The sequence below is a fragment of the Anopheles darlingi genome, chromosome 3 (assembly GCF_943734745.1).
Source record: "Anopheles darlingi chromosome 3, idAnoDarlMG_H_01, whole genome shotgun sequence".
NCBI classification, from domain to species: Eukaryota; Metazoa; Arthropoda; class Insecta; order Diptera; family Culicidae; genus Anopheles; species Anopheles darlingi.
Window position 1 is genome coordinate 40,957,667 of NC_064875.1, and position 27,607 is coordinate 40,985,273.

At 45.2% G+C, this 27,607-nt stretch overlaps 1 protein-coding gene across 1 annotated transcript; it reads left to right on the plus strand.

Moving 5' to 3' along the window:
• Nucleotides 1-874: 874 nt before the first annotated feature.
• LOC125958363 (cold shock domain-containing protein CG9705) lies at nt 875-26,655 on the plus strand. The gene is made up of 3 exons (XM_049691649.1): nt 875-1,439; nt 24,067-24,189; nt 24,348-26,655. The coding sequence occupies exons 1-3, from the start codon at nt 1,264-1,266 to the stop codon at nt 24,523-24,525; spliced, it is 477 nt and encodes a 158-aa protein (XP_049547606.1). The 5' UTR covers nt 875-1,263; the 3' UTR covers nt 24,526-26,655.
• The last annotated feature ends 952 nt before the right edge of the window (nt 26,656-27,607 follow it).

Here is a 27,607-nt window from a genome sequence, read left to right on the forward strand (position 1 = left end):
AAAAAAATAATGCCAAAACGTTTAATTTTAACCGTTACACGCTGTCAATGCCAATGATTTGACAGCGTGTAAGGGTTAAAAATAAACGTTTTGGCTTTAATTTGTAAATTTACGCGTAAATTTACGCTCCGTCTGGCAGGGCCTAATAAATATGTCGCTCCTCGTTTCGATCGTCGATGACCCGAATCTCGGTGTTGAAATGGTTGCTAACTCAATGCGCATTCGTACCAATCCGGCGTAGTTGAAACACCAAACGAGCACCGATCTTCGTAGGCTTGGTTCGGTTTCCGGATTGGGTTTGGCCGCTCGGGATTTCGCTGTCTCGCTCTTTTTGGTACATCTTTGAGCAAGATGGTATAAACACCCCAACCAACAGCCAGCATCATGCTGTGTGCTGCCAGTTATTGCTATCTCGCTCTCTTCTTAAAGAGCATTTAGACGGTCGTGGGACGGACGGGCGAGAATTTTTGCTGAAATTTGAGAGGAGTGAGCAATTCTCTTTTAGAACATGAGTAATTCTCCGTGCTGTCACTTGGAGCACGGTCTAACGATTCCAAAGGTAATTTTATCTTAGCAACCACGACTGTTGCCAACACAAAAAACGCCTACTGTATTGTTTCACAGGCAGTTTGCAGGTAGCTCTATTCTCTATTCTCCATTCTCTCCTTTCTCGGTTTCTACGCAAGCGGAAAAATTGTCGCTCAGGATTTGTATGGATTTGACATTATCGCCTTTCTCATGACCGTCTAGATGCGCTGTTGTACACATTTTCGTTCTGTCTCGCTCATCCGAGTCTGGCGCAAATTTTTAGTACTGCGTTACTTCTCCGAGCACAAAATTAAAGTTTTCGTCTCTCTCTTTTTTAACCTTTCCCACTCGTTATTTTGTCGTGATTCGAAGTGGTTATTCCGGCGCGTTGAAAGCGAAACGTTGAGCTCCTACTGAAGGTGACCGTTTTTCTCACCTGCGTTCTTTACCCAAGCCAGGAAAAGTAAAATCAACCCGATTTTACAAACTCCCGTTAGGTGGTAGCCATTATTTTCTGTGTGAATCAGCCAAAAATCAGTGATCCCTGTCGGTCGCCAACCAAACCGGTCCAAGAAGCAGTGAGATAAAACCCCATCCGTCCAGATCGCGGAGTGCGTCGATTTTGAATTTGGAAACGCCGTCTCGTGTGTGTGAGATTTTGGTGCACGCTAGGAATTTGAGTTCTGAATTCGTCTGTCGGTGCAAATCAATCGAAAACCAAACCAAAAATACAGCATGTCTAGCGGCATCCAGATTACGGCCGACGATAAGCCGGCAACCGGCGTCGGCGCTACGCCGACGAAGACGCCACCGGTTGTTGGACCGCCACCGGTTTCAAGCATTCCTTCCAGCCCATCCCATCTGCAGCTGCCCTCGCCGATCATCACCCGGCGTACCCGAACCGCATCGACGTGAGTTCTTTCCTTCCTTTTTATTTGTTCGAGATTTTTCCTTTTTTCCTCCTTCCGTGATGGTCGGGGTCGCTCGAGGAAGGTCAAGTTTAGAGACAAGCGATTCGGCGTTCGGAACAACCCAATTCCGCCGCTTCTCGCATGATGACGAAACTGGTTTCGTGTCTTGCGTTGCGTTTCGTCGGTGGGTCTGTGTACGGTTAAGGTGATAACGAGCGTCTGATAAAGCCGATAAACCAACCCATGATAATCGGTTACTGTACTCTTCTTGTTTTTGCCGGTTTGGAGTACATTTTCTACTCCAATACCAAGGTCTCGAGGGAGATCCATGTAAGAAGTCGGTCACCGGATATCGTTATCCTTTCGTTCGTTTTGACCACGTTTCACGTACGCGCCACGGCTTGGGGCAACGGGATGGATGGCCCGAACGTGCCTCGTATCCTGAGTGTACACTCGCCGGGTAGTCAGGACATCGTCCTAGCTTGCTTCGATAGCAACGATGAGGCGTTCCTCTTTTATAGCAGCTTATTCCCACCGGACCGATCGCCGCTGAGCTGGTTGATGGAGGTTTCTCGTTGTTATAGCGGCGGGATAGCGATCGGACGGACCAGACGACCGGTCCCGGAAGGAAGAAATCAATTACCCACTCTGCGCACATACACGCGGACACACGTACACTCTATCATCAACTACCCAAGGACCTCCGTGTCCTGGTAAAACGCTATCGATGACTTGTAAAAATAGATGACCGCGGGCTTAGGGGATGCGGAACGGCTGGAAAACGATTTATTAATCACAGCCAACTACCACCTCCCCTCACCAGCTGTCGAGCGTTGAGCAAAACTTAATGCTATGTACACTTCATCACAGCACTCAGCATGCCGCTCCGGTCGTCGGTCTCTCGGGAACCACATGCTCTGCATTCCGTCGGTTGGATCATTAGCGCTCCTTTGGCAGACGGCAACGACGATGGCGATGACAGGGGGATGGAATGCCTCTTTAATCACGGAGAGGAATATGATTACCAGCCGAGTGCACGGCGGAACCAAGACGTGATAACGTGATTAAAGAGGATGTTCTTAGGGCTTAGGTCTCGACATCGCGGTCCTTTGTGGTTTGCTTGGAAGGACTTTACAACAACACAACAGGACGGAATAGAATGATTACTTAAACAGCACTGTAGTATCCTCCGTCCCATCTCCAGGGTCTTGTAAATTAGCGAGGCATTTTCGAGGCATTTAACGTAGCGAGCTAATTAGCGAAATGGCACCCATAATGTCACACCTTGGTGGCGCCCATCCTCAATATTGTGGAATGCTAATTTTCTCCCCACAACGCTCGCTCTGGTCCCCATCTCATGCATGCATCTGTTTAGTTGTTCTGGCGGGAGGGCGAACACTTCACATTGTCTGTGTGTGTTGCTGAAAAACACTCAACACAACTCGGTGGCCATATCAGGCATCGATGCGTAAAGCGAATCAATAATGTTGCGGTCCGCTTTGGGGGGCTGCCTGTAGCGCGTTATCGGCGACCGAGCATTCATCCACATCCCAGAGGGGCAACAACCACAGCAGCAGCAGCAGCAGCAGCGACAATAAAACCTACGGTACCATTAAGTTTATTAATTAAAATGCGGGCCAAGATACGGCCATTGGCACCCGGTGCTGTGCCATATTTGCGCCACGAGACGACGAGATGCACGCGTGCACTTGGTCGAGTCGAGTTCATCAATATTTATCAAGAAGTTCCACTTTAGGACTGCTGGTGCATGTTGGATAAACGCTAAACAGCCGGAATTCCGACGTCATCTAAAGAGCGCATAGTTTCGAAAGAGCTTTCAAAGCGGCAGCACCGAGGACCAATTTGTTATGCAACGTTACTCGTGGGGTTTGGATGAACAAATTTTAGTGTTAAATCGCTCGATCTGCTGATTGCGCCGGCAGAAGTGCTTTTTAATTCAATTATCCGTGCAAAGTTTGCCGGTGACATACACGCTTTTATCACTGACAAGAGGTCTAATGAATGTTTAATGGGATATGCAAACGGCGAGCGGTGGCGTGCGCGGTGATCTGTCCCTCATAAATGCTCGGCCGCTTGTTTATCATGCACGCTTGCCCGCTGTCGAAAGTAGTGTTGATCCTCTGGCGGTGATATTGGAGCCTACACGCCTAACCATCATTGTACCGCTTTATCGGTGCGCGCTGTATGGAACCTAGACGAGACGAGTCCGAAACATGCTAATTGCCCTTTCACGAACAAACCTCAACTGGTCCATCCGGCAACTTGACGGACACAAATTGGAACTGGAACCGGCTTCTAGCCGACCAGCCAGCGAGGAACAGGAAAAGGACTACTTCCTTCCGGTACCGGCGGTCATCAGCGGAGTGCACTAATGGCATGGCATGGCAAACAGCATCCAGCAGCACCGTACCGTTGTCGATAAATTCAGCATTGACCTTATTTCGGTTCGCAGCTATTTATTGACTATCGATCGGTTGAAAAGAAGTGGCGGGCGCCGGTGGCGTAACACACACGCAATGCTGCAATCTTGCGGTTGCACCATCTCGCCGAGTGCAGCAGCGCTGCGGAGTTTGCGAAACGGTCCGACAGCGTGGTACTTCATCAATCCACGTGACTCACCCCGTGGCCAATGAGGTGGCAAGGCACTGCCTGCGACGACACTGTTGCAGCATATAACGACAACGACGACGACGACAAATCAGACGACGATAATGCTCTCTGCCGTCTGCAGATGAATCGTGCGCTGCTGTTTCTCTCGTCGTCGTCGTGCGAGGCCCAACTGGATAAGGTGTGTGCCAGAGCGATAGCAGTTGCTGTTTCGTCAGAACCCCACCCCAAAAAAAAGAAGAGACGAAACAAAATAGCGCACCAGTCAGGCAAACCCGTCACGGGTTGGCATCGTTCGATGAACTTTACTTTACGCACGTCTTGTGAGTGCGAGCACCGAAGACGTTGGATTGCTTCCACCGCGGAGAGGTGGAAATCGGAAAATAGAAAACATTGGAAACATTTGTTAGCGTTCGGTTCGGTTGCGTCCACGTTGCGTGGTTCTAAATGAAAAAGAGTAAAGTAGAGAAAACGTTTTTTTTTCTTTCCAAAACCATTCGTTCACACCTCACGGCGGATGACGCAACGTAACTCCTCCGAATTCTTCGCCTGATACAGGAGCCGCGTTGTCTTGTTATTTATATGCCATGGGGCTGCTCCCATTGGGGTTTGGGTGGGATATGTTGAAGTAGGTCATACTGGTGTTTGCTGTGTGCCTAGACTACGCCGCGTACCGATCGGTTTTTATCATATTGCCCGTCTGGCTGGCTGGTATGTCGTTGTTTCAGGTGTATATGGTGGATGATTCGGATTATTTTGTAGTGTAGCTGGACAGGTCGGTGTCTGGGTCGATAAGCCCGTACCGTGGTGCTGGCAGCACTTTGTACGTCAGTTGGCAGCTTCAGCTCTGGTCTTTTTCTGCTCGCGATGCCTCTGCTGCTGCTGTCACGGGCGTATGATTGGCTGCCAGTTTTGTTTCTTGCCAGATGTGTCCATCCGGTCGGTCAGTCCGTGAATTATGGTTCCATTTCCAATAGGGCAATGTACCGGAGGAGGTGGATCGGGATGGGGTGATTTGAGATAAAGAAATTGAATCAATCATTCCATTGCTCTTTTCTGGACCCAGACTGTCAATTGTGATCCACCTTTTTGTGTTTCTTCTGTACACGGCGTCCAATTGACACTTTTTCATCGGCACGTATTGATTCACCAGCATTAAACCTGTATAATTTGTATTGATTGGTGTTATACTCTTTTTGTTGCTATTTTTAGCTCTGTTTGATTTTTTTCGGTTATTTCATTTATTTCGTTTTTTGCTATGTTGATTAATAAAGCACGGAGCGAGATCAGACACCATTTTCATTAGTCTGATGCTTCTAGGTGTAATAATCATATTTATTCAAAATACGGCCAATTATCCAGCATCTAGCGTTTAGCTGAGACATACTGCGCTATCGAACTATTCTATTTAAGAACTATTCTACTTTCGAAGGGGGCGTATGAACGAACTCTTCGGACAATGCGGCACGATCTGGATGAGAGTTTTCCGATGCCAAATGGTTTGTCGTACTGCAGTCTGACAATTTCCAAAATTATTGCGTCCATGCCAGCAGCTCTAAAGAAACACAAAAAAGCGAAAGAGGAATACGATTTCAATGGGGCGCATCTGTGGTAGTTTGAGGAGCTGTTTATAAATATGGTAAACTATCTCTCGAGAATAACAGAAATCTTGCATATTCGCAATGAACAACGGAGAACCGACGCGGATTAAAAAATAATAATTAATTTTGAATCTAATAATTTTGACCCGTACATAATATAATTTTATGCAAAACTTATGTAAGTACGGGCTAGCCGTACGCTACCAGTTGGTTCGGACATTAAATAAACATATTTTCGTTATATAAAATTTTAAAACTGCTTCCAAACGACACACAAAGTTATCGCGAATACTTTCACGACCTTCAAAACACAGCACAAGGTCACTGTTTACATATGATTTGACAGCTCCAAAAGGTGTGGCAAGCTCGTTCTCGCTTGCTCGCTCGCTACACGTGCATTTCAGTTATCGCGATAACTTCTCGACGGATTTGTATGGGATGACGTTTAATTTAGAAGTTCTCGTCGAGAAGTTCTCCAGCATTCGTGTAGACGCCGTTTAACAGTAGTTTTAAAAGGCACTTTACAGAAGACTTATAGGAATGTCGATAAGGATTTTCGCATTCATATTCAAGCGAATTTCCAATCGAACTGGTTATATGAAAGATTGATCTGAAATTAATTGCTATAATCTTAATTGTGTTCATACACGATAAAATCTTCAATTAATCTTACGATAAATTTGCTATCGTGTTCTTGAACGAACACTAATACCCTTCGTTGAATCTGTTCAAAATTTCATGAAAAAAGAGAAAATAACCTCTGTTAATTCCTGTGTAACACATTCACAAATAAATCACTTATCAAATGAAACTAATTTTATCAAAATCAGAGCAGCTACGTAACATTAGTTTAGGTTTCAATTGGTATAAATATTTATTGATCACGTCACAGTTGACCTGATTGGAACTTTCAGGATTGCGATGACCCTCGTCTCCGTTTAACAATGATGGCGGTTCTGCGGTACCCGCCATCAAGTACCGCAGAACCGCCATCAGGCATTGTAGGTGTCCTGGATGATGCGGGGGATAAACGAGTAAATTGTTTTAGGCACAGCTGTCCACCGAAATCACAGTAATGACACATCGGACGTATTGCAAACACTTTTGCCGAAAGCGTTGCCGACGTACCCCCACGCGCACGATGCCTGCATTACAAATTACTTAATGGGCTTTTGGCAGACAAATGAGGCTCTCATCCCCTACCTGCCAGAAACCTAATGTTGGTGGTATTTCGGAGAAGGGAGTTTGGAGGACGTGGAGCGATGAATGTTTAAAGTGGAATGTTTTAAAGTAATTCCACTCCAAAAGGGTTGCCACAAAAACCAACCAATCGGTTCTGATTTTGCATGATAAACGATGTCCATCGTGCCTAACCGAGCGCCAGGGTCGTTTGCCGTTAACTACCGTTCGTCCCTGGCGCGCTCTGGTGGCCGATAATTTATTATCGGTTCGGTTCGGTTGCTATTCAGCGTGGTTCGTGGTGGCGCCGTCGCTTTATACTTTCATGAGTAACGGGGACGGTGGTTCACCAAAAGTTCACGCCCCAGCAACCCCAAACCACCGTCAGGGTGTTATAATTCTCCCTTTACGATCCATTCCGTCACCGATTCCAGCGTGAAAGGACTTATCGCATCCTTCATCACGATCGAACCAAGCAACATCAAGGCGCGCATTCTTGCCGCCATGTTGTCCATGCGTGTTCTATATGTTTGCCACCGAAGCGAAATGCTCCCTTTTCATCATTAATTTTAATGCTGACGAGGGCAGGATCCTCGGACCCAGGGACGTCACGTGTGATGCGCATTTTGTTCAAAAAAAAAAAAAGAGAGAGAAAAACTCCCGACCTAAATCCTGAATGATAATAAAGCTTTTGCTTACGCTCATGCAACATGTTTGACAGACGGTTTCGTCGGCATCTTTGCCAGCATAACAAAAAAATAACTGTGACACCGGACAGCAATTAATGCTTGTTGCGTGGTCAACGACGAAACCTGGTGACCACTCCCTGGTTTGCCGGGATTATGCTGTTCGCTTCCGGTAGATATGGCCACCGGTATAGCAACAGGAACAACAGCAGGGTCCTCGGAAGACGGCAGGACGGTCCGAATCTACGGAATCGTCATATTGCGTGCTCTACCTATTATATGAAAGCGTGAACCATTAGCGGGGAGCATAAAACTTTGTCACGATAAGGGACAGTTTTTCGGCGACTACGTTGCAGCTTTCCCCGTGCGGGTTAAGATAAGTGAGTTTTACACATTCTGAGGTTTTTGATTTAAGTCATTGTTAGGTGATAAATATTTGGATGTGATATTGTGAGAATTTATTTATTTTGGTGCTTCACCACTTAAAAGTACAAATGTTTTAACAAAACCCTGAAAACGACAATCCGCAAGAACAGACCAAATTGATGGTGGTGCTTCCAACGATACAAACAAAACTCAAAGTGTATAAATTACCACCAAATCCTCTGTCTACCGGTCTCACATGCGGCCACCGATCACCAGACACCACCGATCCGGTTTTGCAATTTAACAATGCAGCGTCTTGTGGCTCTTACTTTCGACGTTACCGCAACACACAATCATGAAGACGATGACGACGACTGCGGAAGGTGAAAATAGAACGCATGGAACATCGTGGCGCGCGTGTGGTGTGCTCATATGCAAACCACAAAAAGCGGAAATCAGCCAAGGTACTGCAGAGAGAGTATCATCATGCTCTTTGAATAGCTCGATGGAAACCATTGTTTTCACCGCAGGAAGGTGCGCCGTACAGGTGTACCGGCCCGGCCCTCTACGGATGGTGTGTGTGCCTGATGCAATAGTTAGAATAAATATCATTAGAAGCACATTTTTCACGTCTGACACGGAGATAGACGGGCCTGACTTGACTTGACTGAGTGACTGACTGGCGGAAGGTTCCTAGAGGTGCTCCTATAGGTGTGCATGCGTTTCTGATGCGCTTGCAAGCTAGCGACCACTGCTAGAAGTGGGTCTCGGTCTGCACCGCAAATCAAACCGCCATTAAGCTTCATCTTCTTCCAGTTGAGGCATTTGGTGGAAGTGGAATAGTTCCTGTTGGATCGGCCACACCGCTATCTTTCCAAGTGGAAGAAGATTTCGAAATTGGTTTCCATCAACAACTGACTTGTCTTTTCAGGTACTTCAAGGCAGACCGCTGTCATTAGATGTAGCCACCTTGGGTTTCTGTCATTAAAATAAAATAGAATAATTTATTTATGATAACTAGCCAGCAGAGTTGAGCCGTGCCGGTTTTGAGACTCCGATTCCGATTTGCTTGTTATCAGACAGAATCACACGTGTATGACATGCAAATTAGATTGGCGCACTAGTTGGCTAATTCGTTTATGGTCTACGCCGTGTTCGGAACAGAATCAGGAGAAAACCAGCTGCGTTTTCCCCGATAATTTTCCTGGGAATTCAAAACACGCGGTCAGCTTTTCCATTTCAATTAATGCGACTATTCACCGGGAAAACTCGCATCCTGCATGATGACAACCACCGTTTTTGTTTGTGTCGTATCGAGGACCTGCTATGCCGTGAGTGACCGTAAAATATGGCCAACTTCTGGCTAAGTAATTTGAACATATTCTCCGAGGAGTTTTGTTCTTTTGATGACGCTTTCATGCTCCATGGTTTGAATACACCGGTCACTGGTCATTTCTACGTTGAGCTTTCATGGCTTTTCATCTCATGTCGCTTTTCAGTTGAATGGCATCACACCACACGCTTGACGATCAATTAAAATACCTCCCTCTCCTGTCGGTTCACAGCAGATTGGGTTGAAGTCGTGTGCATACGTTGCTAGCATAACCAAGTGTCCACCCAAAAGGAGGGAGGTGGGCCCATCGGACTCGATTTAGAAACAGCTCATAATCGCTGCATGAGTGAGCAGCGGCCACGGGGAAATATGCAAAATTTTCGCTTTTCCTTTTGTCATGAAAAATACATAAATTTTCCTAGCATACTTTTTCCTTTTTTAGATAGGTGAGCTGCAGCACTGGTCACGGCCGTAGGTTGGTGTGCGATGCAAGTTAGGGAGCCGGAACGCGGCATTTCGGTCTCCAATGCTCTTAGAACGAAGCTTATGGGAGCTCGGGTTATGTTTCACTAGGACCGTGTTGGTGTGCAATTAATTATGTATGCAGAGAGTGAACGAGCTCTTCGGCGCGACTTATGTTGATCGATGTTGCTGCTACTGGTTGTTGCTTGCCCGGGAGTTGGCCGGTGAATGAACCTGGTCAACGTTGCGATACGAATCTGACCAGCTGAGTAGTTTTGCAACGGGTCTATCCTTGCTCGTGCTTTTATCCTGTTTGCACGTGACTCATGGCCGGAAGCGAAATTAAAAAATGAAATATATTCATGCGCCTTTAGCAGGTTGCAAATGATTTCAAAAGGTTGTCAAGTCAATTTCAATTTAATTTAAACGATGCTACTGATCTTTCCTAAGTTAGGTCTCTGCTAAGAATTTGTTTTTCCTCTTAACTTTTCTATATTGAAATCCAATCCAATGGCAAAGAGGAGGTAATCATAAACGCCAAAATGTAATTTTTTTAACTAAGTTTTTCTATCTTTTGCTAGCAGCATATTTGTGATGTTCGTGTACTTATTCTTGAAATGTTCTTATTTCGATATAAGAAACAATGCTGTAAATGCAAATGCTCTCCTAATACAAGAGCCACTTAAACCGACAGATTTAATGGTATCCTATAGAAGACCAATGGCACATCCAATGTAAGAAAGAGGATACGGCGCTTTCTACTATGTGTGTCAGATGTGTATGCCAAATCAACGCAGATTGTTTATGCGGACTGTCGCGCAGCATCTTGGGCGGCAATCGAAAGCACCTTAAAATAGTCATTGAGTGAACCACGCCGCCAGCAATGACAACAGTCTCGATCACAGATCGAAGAGATCGTTAACGACACACGCAAACATAAACCAGAGGTAGCAGCAGCAACATCACACAATGTATGCCGTTTCACCATCTCGGTTCTTGACGCGGATGTTTTTTCGTTTTTGGCGAAACGTTGCGTTTAGCTGTTCCGCTGCGAATGTGTTTGTATGTTGTGTACATCTGACGCGCCATCGAGCGATTAAGATCCTCTCAACCTAGCGAACTCCGGAGAATCGAGCGAAATAACGACGACCGGGCGACGGTCCGGAAGAAGAACAATAAAAGGATGTGAAACGAAGAGAAATGTGAGTCCATGTTGACGGTCTCACCGGAAAACCTATCAACGAGATTAAAATGGCAACGTCCTGCACACGGTGGGGATTGGAGGCGAGGAAAATTTAACTTTTATTGATGAGGAAAACTTTGTCCGTAAACACGACGCGACCATCAGTAATCAGGCGCGAATGAAACGGTCGTTAGGTGCTGGGGATGCGAACATTCTGTTTGTACGCTTGGTATTTCGTCATCTCGCTCTCTCCTTCTCTCTTTCTCTCTGTCCTTTGCTAGCTCATTGAAGCGTTAAATGATGCCCAACATCCTTTGGCGCGCTCGTAGCGATGGTCAGTGAAAAGAAAAGTGTTGGCAGGATTCTCTTTCGAGGAGCACTTGAAGTGTTTCACCAGCCACGAGACCCAAGTCCTTGGGTTCTACTCGTTCTACCCACGCTCGCGCGACCTCTCCACACCCCCGTGGACGCTTGACGTCAGACGCGAGGCATGGAAATGATTTATTTCTTCTTGGCAAGATCGGAGACCACCCTCCATCCCCTCCCTCATCTCACTTGGGAAATGAAATGGGGTTCTTGAGGCAAAGGCGCTCAATCCCGGATGACGCGGTTGACTGTTGTTTCACTTTCGCCGCAACTCTCGTCACCATTCATGTTGTAGGGCTTTCTGTTTTCCCCGAAAGTTCCATCGATCGATGCGCGCTGGTTGACGGACGGACAGAGCTCAAGTGCCCGGTCGGTCCGGTCGTTGTCCGTGTGCTGAGAGGATTGAGCGCAACACCGCACCACTAGAAGCACTCTCGTCACACTTGTCACACACTTTTAGGTGGGTAGTAGAAAGGGAGGAGGGGGGGGGGGGGGGGGAGGGGTGTATTGCCAAACTAGGCAACCCTGTTGGTTGACTAGACTGGAGCGACGTTAAAATTGCGGACATAAATTGGATCACACAAATCAATCAACAATGAGCGCGCGCTACAGCGTGGGACGAGTTCACGGATGCGAGTATTCCATATAATTCAATTTAGACGCACGCATGCTACAGTTTCCTGATCGGACAAGAATGAGAACGGGAAAAATATGTATATCCGGTCATCGACGTCATCCGTGAGCCTCCTTTAAGCTGAAGGATGAAAAGTAACATTAAGTTTTGTGTAAGAGTACGTCTCTGTAAAGCCTCTTTACAGGGCTCGTGTCGTACGATCTCATGGAAAGCCTTTAGCCGTGGCCACACGGGGCGAAAATTTGCGCGCAAATTTGCACATTAATGCCAAAATGTTTTCGCTTCGTGTGGCAGGGGTAAAAACCCGAAAATTTATGCCGAAATGTCAAACGTATTGTTTTCATCTGTGTTTTGGCCGCTGAAGTTGATTTCCGAATAAATTTTGCAGTTTTTAACGATATTGTTGCTGTTGCTGTTATATTTATATTAAAAATGCAAAAACAATACGAAAAGAACCTACATTTTCGTAAATAAAGCGTTCGATAGCGTCAAGGGTTCAGCGAAAAAGTCCGCGGACGTATAAAAGTTTGACAGCGTGTAAGGGTTAAGCGAAACCGTTTTGGCATTAATTTTTTCGTTTGCGCTAGAGTTTTCGCCCCGTGTGGCCACGGCTTTTGGGATATCCTTTCCACTAATAACAAACACAACAACATCCAATTCATATCCTGCCGTTCCTGGCCTTGAGAGTGATCTTGATGCTCTACAGCTGTTAATAAAAACAGTATTGCCCCACCGATGTCTATAATCCGTGTAGACAGGCACGTTTGATGGAGTAGAGTACGCTTCAGACGATCGATTGTGCTGCATCGATTGGCAGCCAACCCCCTCCCTAACGCACCCGTACAATGGTCCGTTTCGTTTGTTCTGCTCCTTCCTTCTGTACTTTTCTCCCCCTCCTTCTGCCTTCTCTGCAGCTCTGAAGTGTCTGTTACGAACATACAGTTTTGGCTGGAAACACAATATGCTTCACGGGTTGCGAGAACAACGTGTATGGTTTGGACAGCAAATGCCCGTCTGCTGAAATCCGGGCGCGCGTAAGTTGAAGAGGGCCTTCGGGCAGAATCGCAGGATCAAACGGTACCGGACGAACAGAGCTTACCAAACGTATCGTTGGTACGCCCTTTGCGTCGTGCGGCACAGGAGGACAAACGAAGGGACGGGGGAGCTGAAGCCCGATTAAATCTTTCAAGGATTGAGTGGGGGATTGATTCGATTTGCTGGAACAAGCGCGCACGGTGTACGGTTTCACGCGTCCCTGCTCAATTCCTTTGCTCCGTTCGCGGAGCGTTTGCTATTGAATGAAAAGCTTTGTGCCTTGTGGGAAATTCCAAACTCATAAATTAACCATTAGAGCGCGTATACCGTGTATCGAGTAGATTTGTGGGAGCTACGGGAGGTCCTGGCAATGGAAAAACATGGACCTTTGCTAGCCAAAGTGCGACCTTTTCCACATGGCGGTTTTTGGCCAGTTGTTTTAGGGTTAATGTTATTGCTATTTTAGATTTGCGCTTCATTCAGCGATAAAATATTTGTTACACGATCCGTTCATGCATAAACTGCTTAAAGTTTCGGCATAACAAACATGTTAGTAACAGTTTGTTGCTAAAGTTGAATTTCGAACTGAAATTAGCATATGATGAATTAGTTGCGCATGATGGGGCTCCATGGACTAGCGCCCGGTCTTTATTTTAGTCAAAACATAAACATACTATTCTGCAGAGTTTCCTGAACATCAGTGCTATCCATAATTATGTAGTTAGATCAAATTTTACATTTGCATTTGCAAAGGCCGTTGCTAAGGCTTGGATTTTTTTTTTGCAACATCATTTTAATGTTTACTGAACATGTTTACTGGCACAGGTTTGATAACTTCGAACATGCAATGTTGCTACGCAATTCTGCAATTAGCCAATTGCATTAAGCAATTGCAATAAGACCTATTAATTAAACTAATATTATCCTACGAAAAAGCTTCAACAGCATTGAATGAAAAAAAAAACATAAATTTTTCGTTGAAGAGCTTCAAAAGAGAAAAACGTTGGCTATGGTGTAGCTACCTAAAATATTTCATTTTATAGAATTGGTTATCAATTGAATTGAATTGTTAACAAATCGTTTGTTGGATACCGAATCCTGAACGAACGTGATCCAATTAGGTTTATCTAAACCGATAAAAGTTATTATCGGACCGTTAAATCCTTGCCGCAACCTAAATCAAACGAATATTAGAAACATGAAATATGCTTCGCGAGCGACCCCAACGGAGATCCTTATCAACGATCAAACATTTACCAGCAAATCGCGAACCTCTAGCAATGCTCCGAGGAGAAGGATATTCCTAGTCGGGCTAGATTGTTAGGTGTTCATCCTCCCAGGGGGCCGCTATTAGCCACCAATTAACGGCATAAACCATTCGCCGAAAACAATCATAAAAACTTTTCCCACGGTTCGCTTACCAGGAAACAGCGAACCATCTAATCGATTGGCATTGGCGGAGCCAAGAAGCCTCACTTCATTAGCTGCTTCAACTTCAACCGGAGCACAACGCGCTAACACCATAGCGGCCATCCTTTCAACGATCGGAGCGCACCAGCCGGAATCTATTTTTATCAGAAATGCGATTGGCTTTCCGATTGGTGGTCCCGACTGTATGATGCTCTTTGCGGACTATCGGTGGTTATACGCTTTACGGCTGCACATTCCATGAGCATTCGACTAAGACACAGGTGGTAGAGTAGCACAGGTGCCATCCATGCTATTCGCGAATTTTGTCTGGTTCTGATGATTAGTAGTGCGTGGTATGAGTGTGATAGTAAGAAACGAAAATGGTTAGGTTTGTATTTTTTCCCTTACCACACCACCTGCGCACCGGGAGTCCGTGTCTGGGAAAGTACGCGGAGCACAATGGCCATGAGTGTGATTCGTCGTTTCGGACGTTTCGAATAAAAGGCACACCTGGTTAAGACGTCTGTTTGTTTTACGGCAAATTCCTAAACATGGAACGTGAGTTATTGGAAAATTAAAAACACAAGAATCAACCGAAACAGAGACACACATAAGCTTCGACTCATCGCTAGTCTGTGCGTTGTGGTTGGCATTTGTGTCAGGGTCTTTGTATTCGGTGCTCGGTGTTCGTTCTTCTCTCTACCAGATACCAGACCGGGGGGTCCGGGGTCGGGGAGCAATGTGGGGTGTTTACACGAAAAGAAGTAAACCATTTATCACCGTTCCATCGGTGTTGGTGTTAGCCCGATTCCGAAACTCACCATAGTCGGCCAGCGATTACACTATCATTCGCCGAGGGGTGGGGTCCGTTACGCACGTTGTAGCAGTGGCGCAGTTGGCCATGTAATATGATGTCCGAACCGGCTGGGACCGGCTTACCGGCTGTGTCACGTTGTGACCGACGGTATAATCTCTTTGCCAGTTGGAAAACAAATCGATTGCAATATTGATGCGATTACGATGATGGCGATACATGTGTGCAGATCATCCGCTTCTCCGGATTCCCTGACGTGGTTAGTTGCCTCCAAAACACTGGACTCTACGTCAGACTGGCCATGGGGTGCTCATCCTCCATAATACATCTTCATCAAATCGATACCGAAAGCTCATTCACTCCCTGGTGTGTAACCACCGACCGTGGCGCACTGGGAATCAAATATTCATCAACCACTCTCGAAGCCCATTTTGGTGGTCGAGGCCGACGTCATGTCTGGCCGAGTCCTTGGGTCAGGTCTGGCTCATAATGATGAGCTGGAATTAAATTTGAACACACATTAAACCCTGAAGCCACTCTCTACCTCCACCCAGTCTACTTCATGAAGCTCCTAATCTATCGGTACTTATTTATCGCTCAGTCCCGTCCCGTTGCGGCCCTGATTCTCGTCTCTCGCCGGGTGAAACCATCAAAACGGAAGAACAAATAAGATAAAACTCATATCCGAAGCGGATACGCTCGTGCTTCTTTCTGGCAACCGAGCTTTTTCTGTCGGGGATAGGTAGATAAAGTCTGCCCTTAAAATCATATAAAAGCATATTACCTCCTCTCGCAAAGCCACCCAGCAAGGCCGGAAGTGATCCGATTTTGATGCTGCTCTTTTCTCCGGCGCCGTCATCGGTCGCCTGGTCTGGTGGCGACTGGCGGCTGACGTAAGGATGTGGAAGGAGGAGGATTCGACAACAAAGCTACTAGTCAGCCAGGATCCCACAAAAGGAAGTTTGATCGACGAGAAGATTTGGTGCGGTGGTGGGATGCTAACCGATTTCTTTCTTCGCCGAATTCAACCTTATCAGCAGCTCGTGGTTTGGGAAGATTCCACTTGCTCCTACGAAAAAGGTTGGACTTTTTTGGCCGGTTGGATTTCCATCCTGCCGGCCTTACCTTAATAACTTGTCCTTACTTTTTCTCGCCTCACTTCTCCTTCTTATTGTTGTTAAATAATGCAACCCAACATCATGATGATGGATATGATGGTGACAGCATTCAGAGGAAGGTCGGTCGTCGTCGACATTCAACCGATTCACGAAAACTGGCCTTGGCACCGACGACCTCCGCGCCTTGCCGTATCATACGTCACAACAAAACCGACACCGCATTGGTGCTGGGGCAGGCAAGATAAGCCTGACCTCAAAGACGGTCCTGGCACAGAATGTTTGTATCGGTAAACCGCAGCCACCGATGCAGGTTTTTAAATCCAAAATTCAAACCCCACAAAGCGAGGGATTATAGCGAAGTTTTCCTTTTTTTATATCTTTATTGTCCTTTTATTTAGTAATAATACTGTGAACCTGAATATGTTGGATGAATGCTTTTGATCTGACACTTATTTTTGCGGTTTTCAATATGCCAAGCCAAGCGGTGCTTTCGTTTGCATTTGGCGAATGAAGTACCATAAACTTTTCGTTTTATTGCATGTTTAATCACTAGAAAATAAGAACTTTTATAACCAATGCATCTTATAAATCGTGGAATTGATATTAACTCTATCATAATTCAAATGTGCCACGTTTTGCCGATTCGAGTGATTTTCTGCCTAGGCAGCGTTTGTCATATTCTCCTCGGTCCAGTGCCAGTTTTTCAATGGGCAATCACCAAGAATCATTATTCAAATGTCACCTATTGCAGCACCTTTCTGATTCTGGCTATTGTTGTCACACATATCAATCGATACCAATACCGCGTATCGAGTGTGTACACGAGTGTCGATCGTGCTTAGATTTATTAGCATTCGCACTGTCAGAGCCAAGGTAAAAATGCACAAAATGAAATCCGTTCTATATCCTTCATTTTCAATAATTTGACGAAGAACATCAAATGCATTTTCGGCTTCTCTCAAATCGACAACATAAACATATTTACACTCAGTATTAATGTAGACACATCGTTCTAATAGCTCTTCTTGGTTTATATGTGATACAAAGACTATCACATACAAAGACTGAGTAGCAAGTAAGCCAATTATTGAAATAGGGAAAGAATTTTAATAAATAAAAGAGTTGCAAATACCACCCTCATTCCAGTTCTATTACTTGAGTTAGTGTCCGTAATGTAACTCCTTTTATACCAAATTTTCATTTGTTTCATAATGATAATGATAATGATGGTGAGCGTTGTGACGCTAAGAGTGAACCTAAGGACGTTGTTTGCCAAAGCAAAATGTGTTTGCATTATTCTGGATCGTTCTTTGGCGCCCATTTTTGGTTCGGTTGAACTAATACAAATATTCATATGGAAAATAGAACTCATATGTCTATTGATTGTTGCATTAGGCGAACGAAAACTCATTTCAATAATTAACATCTGATTGTCAAATCGTATCCATGCAGATTTCAAATTGATCGCTTTGATTTTCCCACAAACACAAACCAATTTTCCGGCAACTATGGCACGCTGGCATACGCGCATTCGAGAATTTACGCTCAGGACTGCCTGGTTAGGGGCAGAGGGTTTGATGATGGTCCGTGCTATGAATATCATTAATAGTAAATTTGCATTTCGTCCCGATGACTCTTCCCAGCTCGTGCTATCTGAGCTTAGTGAGCTTTAGTGAGTTACGCGAGCCCGCCCGAGCTTCCATTTACACTATTAAAGCCAAATTAGGTGCGCTCTAGTGAGCCATAATATGGAAAGAGGAGTCAATTTTGATAAGATGTTAATTACCATTTCCCGCACCGCAGTGTTTCCGGCAATGCCGCGCTCCTAGTGTTGATGTCTAATCGAGATGCAGAAGATGCACTAATGGTCCTTTCGGCTTTCTAGAGTGCATTGTCTCAACTGTTTTCCATTATCCGAACATGCCACCAGCACACCACTTAAGAAATTGCTGGTCGTGTTTAAAGTCCTTTGGAGTGCTTGACATTTGCAAATGCGGCAGCATCGGCACGAATGCAGTGTATCCCTCGGCGAAGCAAGAACTCTGCAGTAGCATCGCTTGATTATTCATGACCTTATCACTGAGTGCACCGGGTCCGGTTGGTCTAGTCCGGTACGGTGGCAACCGGACCCATGTTGTTTCCATCTCTAGACACACACACACACAAACACATAGAAACTGGGTGCAAAACTCGACGGAAAACGATGGTCTGTAAGTTCACTTCTGCTCTGCATTAAGCCTGTTGCCATCCTGAAGCAAGTCTCAGAAGAACCGGTGTGTCATTCCTTGTTCGAATGGTGAGTTGGGTTCAGCCTGGCGAGTGTAGGTTTAGTGTCAAGATCGTCGTCTTGTGCTTCGTGTGAAACGAAAACAGCTCTCGTCCACCTGGCACACTCACTGGACAGTGACTGGTTTAACTGCGAGTGCCTAGAGTCAATGGACCGGAAACGGAACCCCTGATGTGTCCGGTGTGTTCCGAAGAAAAAAACACCGGTTCCAATTTACCTGTGGTTCCAATCCATCGATTGAGTCAGGAATGTGTTTTCCGACGGGGGATCCATTGGATGTGTTGGATTGACAACGATTCTCCTGCATCAAGTGGTCGAAGTTCGTCGTCCATAAGCCCACGTGTTATCAAGAGGGCGCTTTTTGGGACATTCATTCCAGTAAGTTCTATCAAAAGGGATCATGTTCGACAGTCGTCCTACGAGAACTTTTTGGAAGAAAAAAAAGGAATGAAAAGGGTCTAGCGGATGATAGGGAAAGAATTTTTGATCCCTTCCGCGACGGTGTCATTTTGCATTTAATCAAACTTTTTTTTTCACAATTTTCCACATCACTTGTCCGCTTCGGAAACGGTTGAGGAGCACCCATTGATAAATCCGTTGGGTATAGCGCCTGACACAGCACACCGTCAGCAGCAACATATTTACATAAATTGATTGAGCCAGCGACCAGGCTCTTATTCTTTACTTCTGTTCGTTTCTTAAAGCGGACGTTAAAGCCACCGTAAGCTAGTAAATCGAAGGTATTGAGAAGGCGCCTTGTTGTTTGCCAGCACTCGGGATAACGGCACTGGTACCGTCATTGTGTAAATGGTGTGAAATGTAAATCATCCTTAAGCGCGCCAAGGCACGAAGGGAGTGGAAAAGAAAAAAAAGGACATCGTCAGCTGGCTTCTTCTCGTGGGAACCATCGGAAGAATGGCGAGCGCACCCTTACGATGACGCTGATGCCGACACGTTCCCCACTGAACGCTGGATGCCGGAGAAGCCGCGTGCCTCGAGAGTGTTTTACAAATCGTTTGATGTGCTAAAAGTGCTGTGTACCGAAAGTACACAAAACGGACAACGATGTACGAAAACAGGATTTACTTCAATCCTTCCAGGCGGCAGGAGGCGTCTCTGGAGGAGGAAAAGCAGACTGAGACTGGGAAAAAGGATGCCTCTGAAGGATGTGAAAACATCAATTTACTCAAGCCAACACCACCGGGGACGACGGATGTGGTGGTTTCTGCTGACGATCTCGCCTCCATTCTACATCAACAACATTATCCGCGTTGATCATGGGGACGTTGTGTCACATTTTCCGCTGACGGCTTGTTAGCTGCTGTATGTGGCTGCTGCTGCAACCAATTTTCCAGCTTTAACGGTTCAACGCTGGCAGACATAGATGGAAGACATAGAGCGGGTGCTAATAAAGCCGTCTAATGATTTTCACATCAACACCAGGAGCTAGAAAGGAAGGAGCACCAGACAAAAAAGACACAAACTTGACGACGACGCCGTTGCAGAACTACACCGGCGGACACAAACTCGTTCGACAAAGACGCCAACCAACAACGCTCCAGGTGCCATTCCAAACAAAAACAAAAATGAAACGAAGAAAATGGCGCTTCAGGTGCTAATTATCCCGGCATTGCACTGTTGCATGCAACTTTTTCTCTTTTGCTAACTCTCGTGTTCTAGGATTTCCAGTTGCTGTTTGAACAACAGCCCAGAGACAACTCCAGAGCGATTCTTAAGGTTGTTGCATGGTACGTTGGAATGAGGACACTTTTAAAATCCTCTTCTCGTGAGTAGCAAATGTGGAGCAACACCCCAACAGCAGCACAGACACTAGATTAGTTATGCAATATTCATGAGTTGACTTACCGTGAGATCTTGCTCGCCTGCACGTTACATCTCTGCTCTTAGTTGGGTGAAGTATACCCTGGCTGCAGCAACTTGACTGATTACACCAAAGGACTTCTTATACGAGACTTAGTTCGCTTTCCAGTTGCTTCGCCGGTTTGGGGTATTGCCATCCGCGCTGCATTCCCGTTTCCGAGTGAACCACGGTTTCGGAATGTTAAATCTTAATCAAAAGAAGACAGCTACGAGTGCGATCCCCGAAAAGGATTCGTACTTTCGTTTCGGCACCATTGCGCAGGGAGTTGCAAGCGGAGAAATTATGGAGCAATTTAATGAAAATATATCTTGGATGGTACTCATTTGGTAGCCCAAGGACGACTCTGACGATGAATGTGGCCTTGAAGTGTAGAGCAAATGGAGAGTAATGGCTATTGGAGTTAATGCGTTGTCTAAGTTTCATTTCACAGACATTAGCTTATTAATGTTCGGCTATATTGTTAACAATTAGCCAATGCCAAGCGTCTTCATCAAAGGGGGAAAAGTTTAAGTTGAAAATTTGTTGCAAAAAATTCTTCATGCGCCTCCGGAATGTCATTTTTGATTAATGAGCCCCTCAGCATCGTTACATGACAGTTCATCTAATTAGTTGCGGTCTAATGTGTACTACGGAAAAAGAATCATATTTTATCACTCACGCGACAGGCGACGGTGTGTTGCGCACATGTGGCGTACGCTGGTGACCTACTTTTGCAGCTGTGTTCCCCATTCAAGTGTCAAAATAAATTTGCGCCACATCCCTATACAACAGCAAGGACATTCCGTTGACCATTCTGGCACACTATTAGGAGAACTTTTTGGTGCTTATTAGAGCTAGTTGACGGCACCCCTCGGTCTGGAACGGTTGAATTCGGTTGGTTATCACCTTTACACCAGGCAACGCGTCTATACTGTTTGTTTCCCTCGCCATATAGGATCCTATTTCGATCGACCATCGGCTTTACCCTCGCCCACCCGTTCGCCCGCACTCGTGGACGTAGGAAGCAAGTGACTTCCTTCTAGGAAGTACAGCCCACGCCATTGATCTATCGGGATGCCTTCGGAGTCCCCCACCTCCATCGCACGGACGATGTCGCCCAGATGTGACCGAAAGTTGGGGTGTGTGTGTGTGTGTGTGTGTGTATGGCACTAATAGAATTTGCCCGCACACAAAGTTCGACGTTAATTGGAGCGACAACACACACCGTGTCAAGCGGGCAAGCGTACATAAGCTGCCAAGGGAATTTGCCACCTGACAGGGAGGGAGGCTTTTCTGCGTTTCTGTATCCTGTTTCCGACTTGATATTTGTCTTCTGGTGCGTACGGGACAGGGAGGGTAGTGGTGTCTAACGGACAGGAACAACTTATTTGCCGCCGCCTGGTAATGCCGACGGCAGTCTAGAAGCTAGGTCGCTACAAACAGCACCAAGCGGTGAAGCGTTCTGGTCGGCCCAGAGACTAGATCACAAGTGTCTGTTTGTGTGCGCGAGTATAAATATCATTTCGCCAACGTGATGTAGCCACAACATTGAACAACATGTTATTTGCTGGAAAAGAAAGTATCTCAGCTTTATGTTAGCGAGCGATCGGGTTATTTAAAGGAAAACAGCCCATACTGGGCACCATTATTCGGCATGGACTGTGTAACCATTTAACCTTTTCTCTTGCTCATTCTGGAAGTATTTTACTTATAATGCCACTGATGTATGATGGTTTCGCATAATGAATGACAATTTCTGGAAGCATGTACAGTTTTCCCAAAGGGTGTTGTGTGTTATCAAGTAGGACAAGTTTTAACAGTTTTGAAGAAATTTATATTTTCTGGCTTCTGCTCACGTTACCATTGGGTTCAAATTGTTACCATTGGGTTTATAAAATGTTATGATGCTTACCATTTCATAGAATATATGATCGTACAATTGAATGCCTACAATATACGAGCTTTTTCATATTTCTTTCAGTTGTTCTTGTTACTTTTATGTAACATTCTCGTAAATTTTATTATAATCACAACTAAATAAAATTTTTATGAAATTAAAAATCGTGGTTTTAATAACAAAAATGGGTTAAATCCGATAAAAGTAATCATCAGCGTTATCCTCTATCATTTCTGGAAACGGAAACATTCACTGTGATAGACGCATTGCTGAATTATTCTTGAATAGTGGACATCATGGACTTGTAAGACTGCATAACAAATACATTATAATGGAGCTAACCATCAGCAATTGAATCAGAAAGTATTGTTTACATTGCAAACTAATTCAATGTCTTTAATAAAGACTTAATTCAGTCGATTTGAATACCATCAAATTATTATAAAAATAAGATTATGAAGGGGGGCTATAAACAAGGTTGTAAAAAGTATCCTTTCATAAGGGCAAATAAGGTTATAAAATGTGTTCTTTCATGGGTAGCAAGGATTGCCATAAACGATTAACTAGAACTAGAATTATATGGCAGCCAGAAAACCTAAGCACTGATCTTTGCCATACGAATTTAAAGGTGTTTATTATACAACTTTCTGATAAAATAAAAATTTTCTATCACTAGTTTACAAAATATCAACAACACCATGCTAGTAAAAAAAACAAATGAAGTCATGATCAGACAAATAGTTTGCGATAATTAAACTGAGATTTTAATTGTCAATCATAGTTTAAAAATTACTAATGTATTACCACTAATGTTACCACTAATGTTCACTTAAAAAGCGGGAACACAAAAACATATCTTATCTTGAATTCTTCTTCCGAATCTCTCGTGGATACTGTAATTTTTTGGATTGACAAAATTGATAGTAAATACTGCTCTCTTTCTTTCCGTTATTTTGAATTTCTCAGCGCATTTATACATGGAAAATGTCCTATCGTTTTTTCTTTTCTTTTTACAAAAATATAAATACAAAATGCTTGCGTATAATGTTTGAAAATCGACTAAAATTATTCACTCAAAATGATTTCCCCTGACGAATAGGGAGCTCGTGGTGGATTCTTCAAAGGCATCCATTTAGAAAGCTTCTGTGGTTTTGTTGAAAATTTCACTCCCCGGAACACTGTACTGAGTGCAATTTGGGTATGTGTGACGCATATGACGAATGGCGCTAGCTCCCGAGTGAGGAAACCACCACCTCCATCATCACCACCGCACACGTACTTCGCGAAGAACACATTTTCCCTACCGTCCTTTAAATCAAATCAATTCACTTCGCGGCGAGAGGAACTTGGGAATGAAATTATGCGCACGACGGTGGCACTTCTGGTTCTGGAAGAAGACAAGTTTGTCGTTCAAGGAGCGAGGACCGTGTTTGAAGAGTCCCAAGTTTACCCAACTTTCCATTTTCGATCTCTTACCCCACCGGCCGTTTACCATAGGCCATAGGGACTGGATGTTTCCTGCCGTGACTCGTCCTGCCAACGTCAATATTGTGTTATCTGCTGCATCAATATTGAAAGTCGTCGTCCTGCCCTTCAGTAGTCCTGCCGGGGCTGGTAGGGTGGCGATCGAATAGTGGATTTATAGATGGATGCAGTCATAGGGAGCAATACTACAGACCTCACGTTTGCTACTCATTCACCATTTGAATTTTCCTTTGCACTCGTGTTCCCTCATCTAATAGCGTCCTTCTCTTATCTTTTTTGCAGCTCCGACCGTGCCATGCGTAACCCGATCGAGGAGGGTAAAGTGAAATCGTTCAGCAGAAGCAAAGGACACGGATTCATCGTCCCATCGGCCGGTGGGGACGACATCTTTGTACACATTTCCGAGTGAGTTGCTTGATGGACCGACCCGACCGACCGATCTGTGTTTTGCGTCAGCGGTTGGCAGAGTGACAATTGACATGTTTGATTTTGATTCCCTTTTTTTCTCTTTCTTTTTTTTCTTTCATTTATGCTTTATGCTTTTATCACGCACTGCTGCACAGCATCGAGGGCGAGTATGTGCCACTGCCAGGCGATGAGGTCAGCTATCGGCTATGCTCGATTCCGCCCAAGTACGAGAAGGTGCAGGCCATCCACGTGCAAATCACGCACCTGACTCCGGAGAAACACTCACGCTGGGAAACCTGCATTGGGCCAGACGATGGCCATCGGTTGCATTAGGAGCGGTGGTTAGAACCGGTGCGCGATGAGCAACCGCGGCAGCAGCAGCAGCATCAGCAGCAACAGCAGCATCAGCAGCAGCTCGCTACGCCAGAGCGTATTGATCCGCGCCGGTGGCCAGACATTTCGTTCAGTTTTGCGTAGATAGGAAGTGGATAAGATAGAGCAGAGGAGGCGGGAAGGCGAAGGAGGATCATACGGAATGTGGGGTTCAGTATTTGAGACAGGTTTTTGGAGGATATGAAACGAAAAGCGTGTTCTGTTTATTTTCGTGCTCGAGCTCCCGCTCGCGCTTAAAACAGACCGGTGCAGACCCGCTACCCGTTACGCTAAATCGTAAATAATCTTATTGCAAATGTCTAGTTATTGCTTCGAGTAGTTCTACCAACGGAGGTTCACCTTCGGGCCCTCTCCTTTTCTTTCTTTTCTTTTTTCGTTTTGTTAGTAATATCCTTTCCCCGTTGTTACGCATAAATTAGCGATCGACGGTAGCGGTAGGGGCGGTACCGGTTGTGGCAGGTTTATTGTTTTGCATAGCGCTCAACGGGTACGGGGGCAATCGTTAAGATTAGCAAGGAAGAATATATTTCGCGCAAATCGATGGTGCAAATGTGTAGGGGATGTAGAAACCGTTTGCCAGATGTAGGGCTCCCAAGCTGAGGATGAAATATACTCAGCTCTCCGTCTTCGCATAATAGGCCATTTCATTATGGTCCCAATTAGGCCTGAATTCGTTGTTTGTTTATTCTTTGTATTTGAGGTGAGATTTGGAGGAGCCAAACGAACAGAGTTAGACCATTCGTACAACGAAACTGAGATGCTAGACGCAAAGCAGAGCAAATATTGATCAATAGCGATCGTTTGGCATTGTAGCAGATCCAAGTGCCACAACATCTTTCCGCAAGCCAGCATCACTATCTTCTCTTTTCCTCTTCCTCTTTCTCTTTCTCTCTCTCTACTTTCTTCTTATCCATTCTTCTATTCTCTTGATGCACTATACAATGTTATTTTGTAATAATCCAACTGGCAAGAGCGAGCTCTGTTCGATAGCTCGTACGATAAAGGCCAATTCCATGCCAGTGCCAGCAATCGGCACCCTAGTTACGGTATTGTACGGTCCAGGGATCATGATGTTCGAGATGAGATAAGATTGGTGTGCCTATATTTGTACGAATTTTCGAGTCATTTTGCACCGTTCGGTTCAACGAACGACGTGTTTCCGGTGAAAAGGCAAGACCGCAGGAGTTTGCAAAGGATAAAAAACAAAAGTTTTCGGTTTTAGAACAACATACTGAAGGGTGCAGAATCGGATATGAAAGAGACGCAAAGCTTTCGGCGAATGCAGTGCAAAGAGGGGCCACACAGCTTACACTCCTTTTTGCATAGGAAACGACAGGAAGGCGATAGGTAATGGAACGTGGTGCTTCTGTTGTCACGTTTCAGTAAATGAATATTCGTAATAATAGCACTAACCCTACCCGGCAAGGTGAACCATCATGCGCCTCCATTCAGGTGAACCACGTGACCGCGCAGTGGTGGAATCAGAACACACAAAAGCATGTAACCCCGAGCCATGAAAAAGCGTTAGTTGAATGTTTAATCCAACACCATCATACCCTAACTATAAGGCTGCTCGCAGACAGGGAGCTTTCCCGATTCCATCGGTACCTTGCTTGCACCGAGCCACAACAGGATCAAAGAGCGAGCGAGTGTGTGTGTCTGATGGTGTCTGTGCGTGTGTCCCCTCTCTCCTCCCTGTCCTCAGTTGTGCATTCCGGTGTTTCGTGTTATCAGTGGTTGATGGTTAGCGCACAATAGTAGAAAGTTTAAAAAAAGAGAAAGAGAAAGAGAAACACCTCACCCCCTTCCTCGGTCACTACCCCTCCCAACAAGATAAAAACCAGGAAAACGTGAAATTTACCTCATTAAACGTTTAAAGCAAGAGGAAAGAAGAACCAATATCCGTCAAATGAGGTTTCAAGTCGTCCGTTCCACGAGTATGAAACTGATTCGATCGCCATGAGCACCACGTCACACATACATAAATACACACACACACAGCCCTTTTTGAGTAGCAAAGTATATCGAGAAAATACACACTAAATGATGATACTAATAAATTCGTGTTTAAAAAGCTACTACCACTCCTTACTCTCGCACGCACAAGCTTGCGCAACACAATCAACGCCCAAATGACGAGAACGAACCGAATTCCGTGAATTCCGGTTCCTACAATCCGTTCCGAAAATGTGTGTATCACGTCTTACCATTCCGAGACTGGGACTTTGAAGTCTAATGTAATTTAAATCACCCTCCCGCGACACGCCGTTTCCGTTTGTCACTTGTCAGTTCGGTTTTGTCATTTTGTTTCACGATTTTGCTACCGTCCCTCCATTTATTCCATTCTTGTGAACCGCCGGAACATTGGTTGGTTACATTAAATGAAAACGCGGTACAACATAATTCCCTAAATCCCAGTGGAAATGGAAGGTCATCATGGGTGGGCGAAATTTCGGTCTTCTCGGTTCGGTCAGTATCGAGAATCGATTTTGGTGTGCTGTTCACCAACAAGCTGTCCGCTTCCTGTTCAGCTTGGAGTGTTTCCATTCATCGGCGGTCCTCTGTGACGCTGGTGGGGCTGGAAGAGATGGTTAAATCTCCTAACCGGGTCTTTATTTAATAGCGATGGTGATTACATTATTTGCGTTAGTTGAATTACGTAACCGGCGCTTGTCACCATCTTTGCCACTTCCTGTTCGTCCCGTGCCTCGTTCGCTTCGGGTGAGAAGAAAGCCATCTTTAATTATAAGTTCGAATGAAAGAACGTGGGCGCGAGAAACGAAGTGTTCCGTTCCGGTTCTTCTACTCTTGCTCTTGAGCACACTTTGGTCCGTCTCTATCGATTGCAGCACGACTGTAGGTGGTGACCGCTTGACGGGAAGTTCAGGATGCTCGTTAAACTTCCTTGTCACGGTGAAACCATTCAACTGTCTGGAGAAAGAGTATTTTTGGACACTGCCGAGGCCGTGTGTCTCTTGGAGTGATAGGAACACAAGATAGGTAGATTCAAGTAATGATTTCA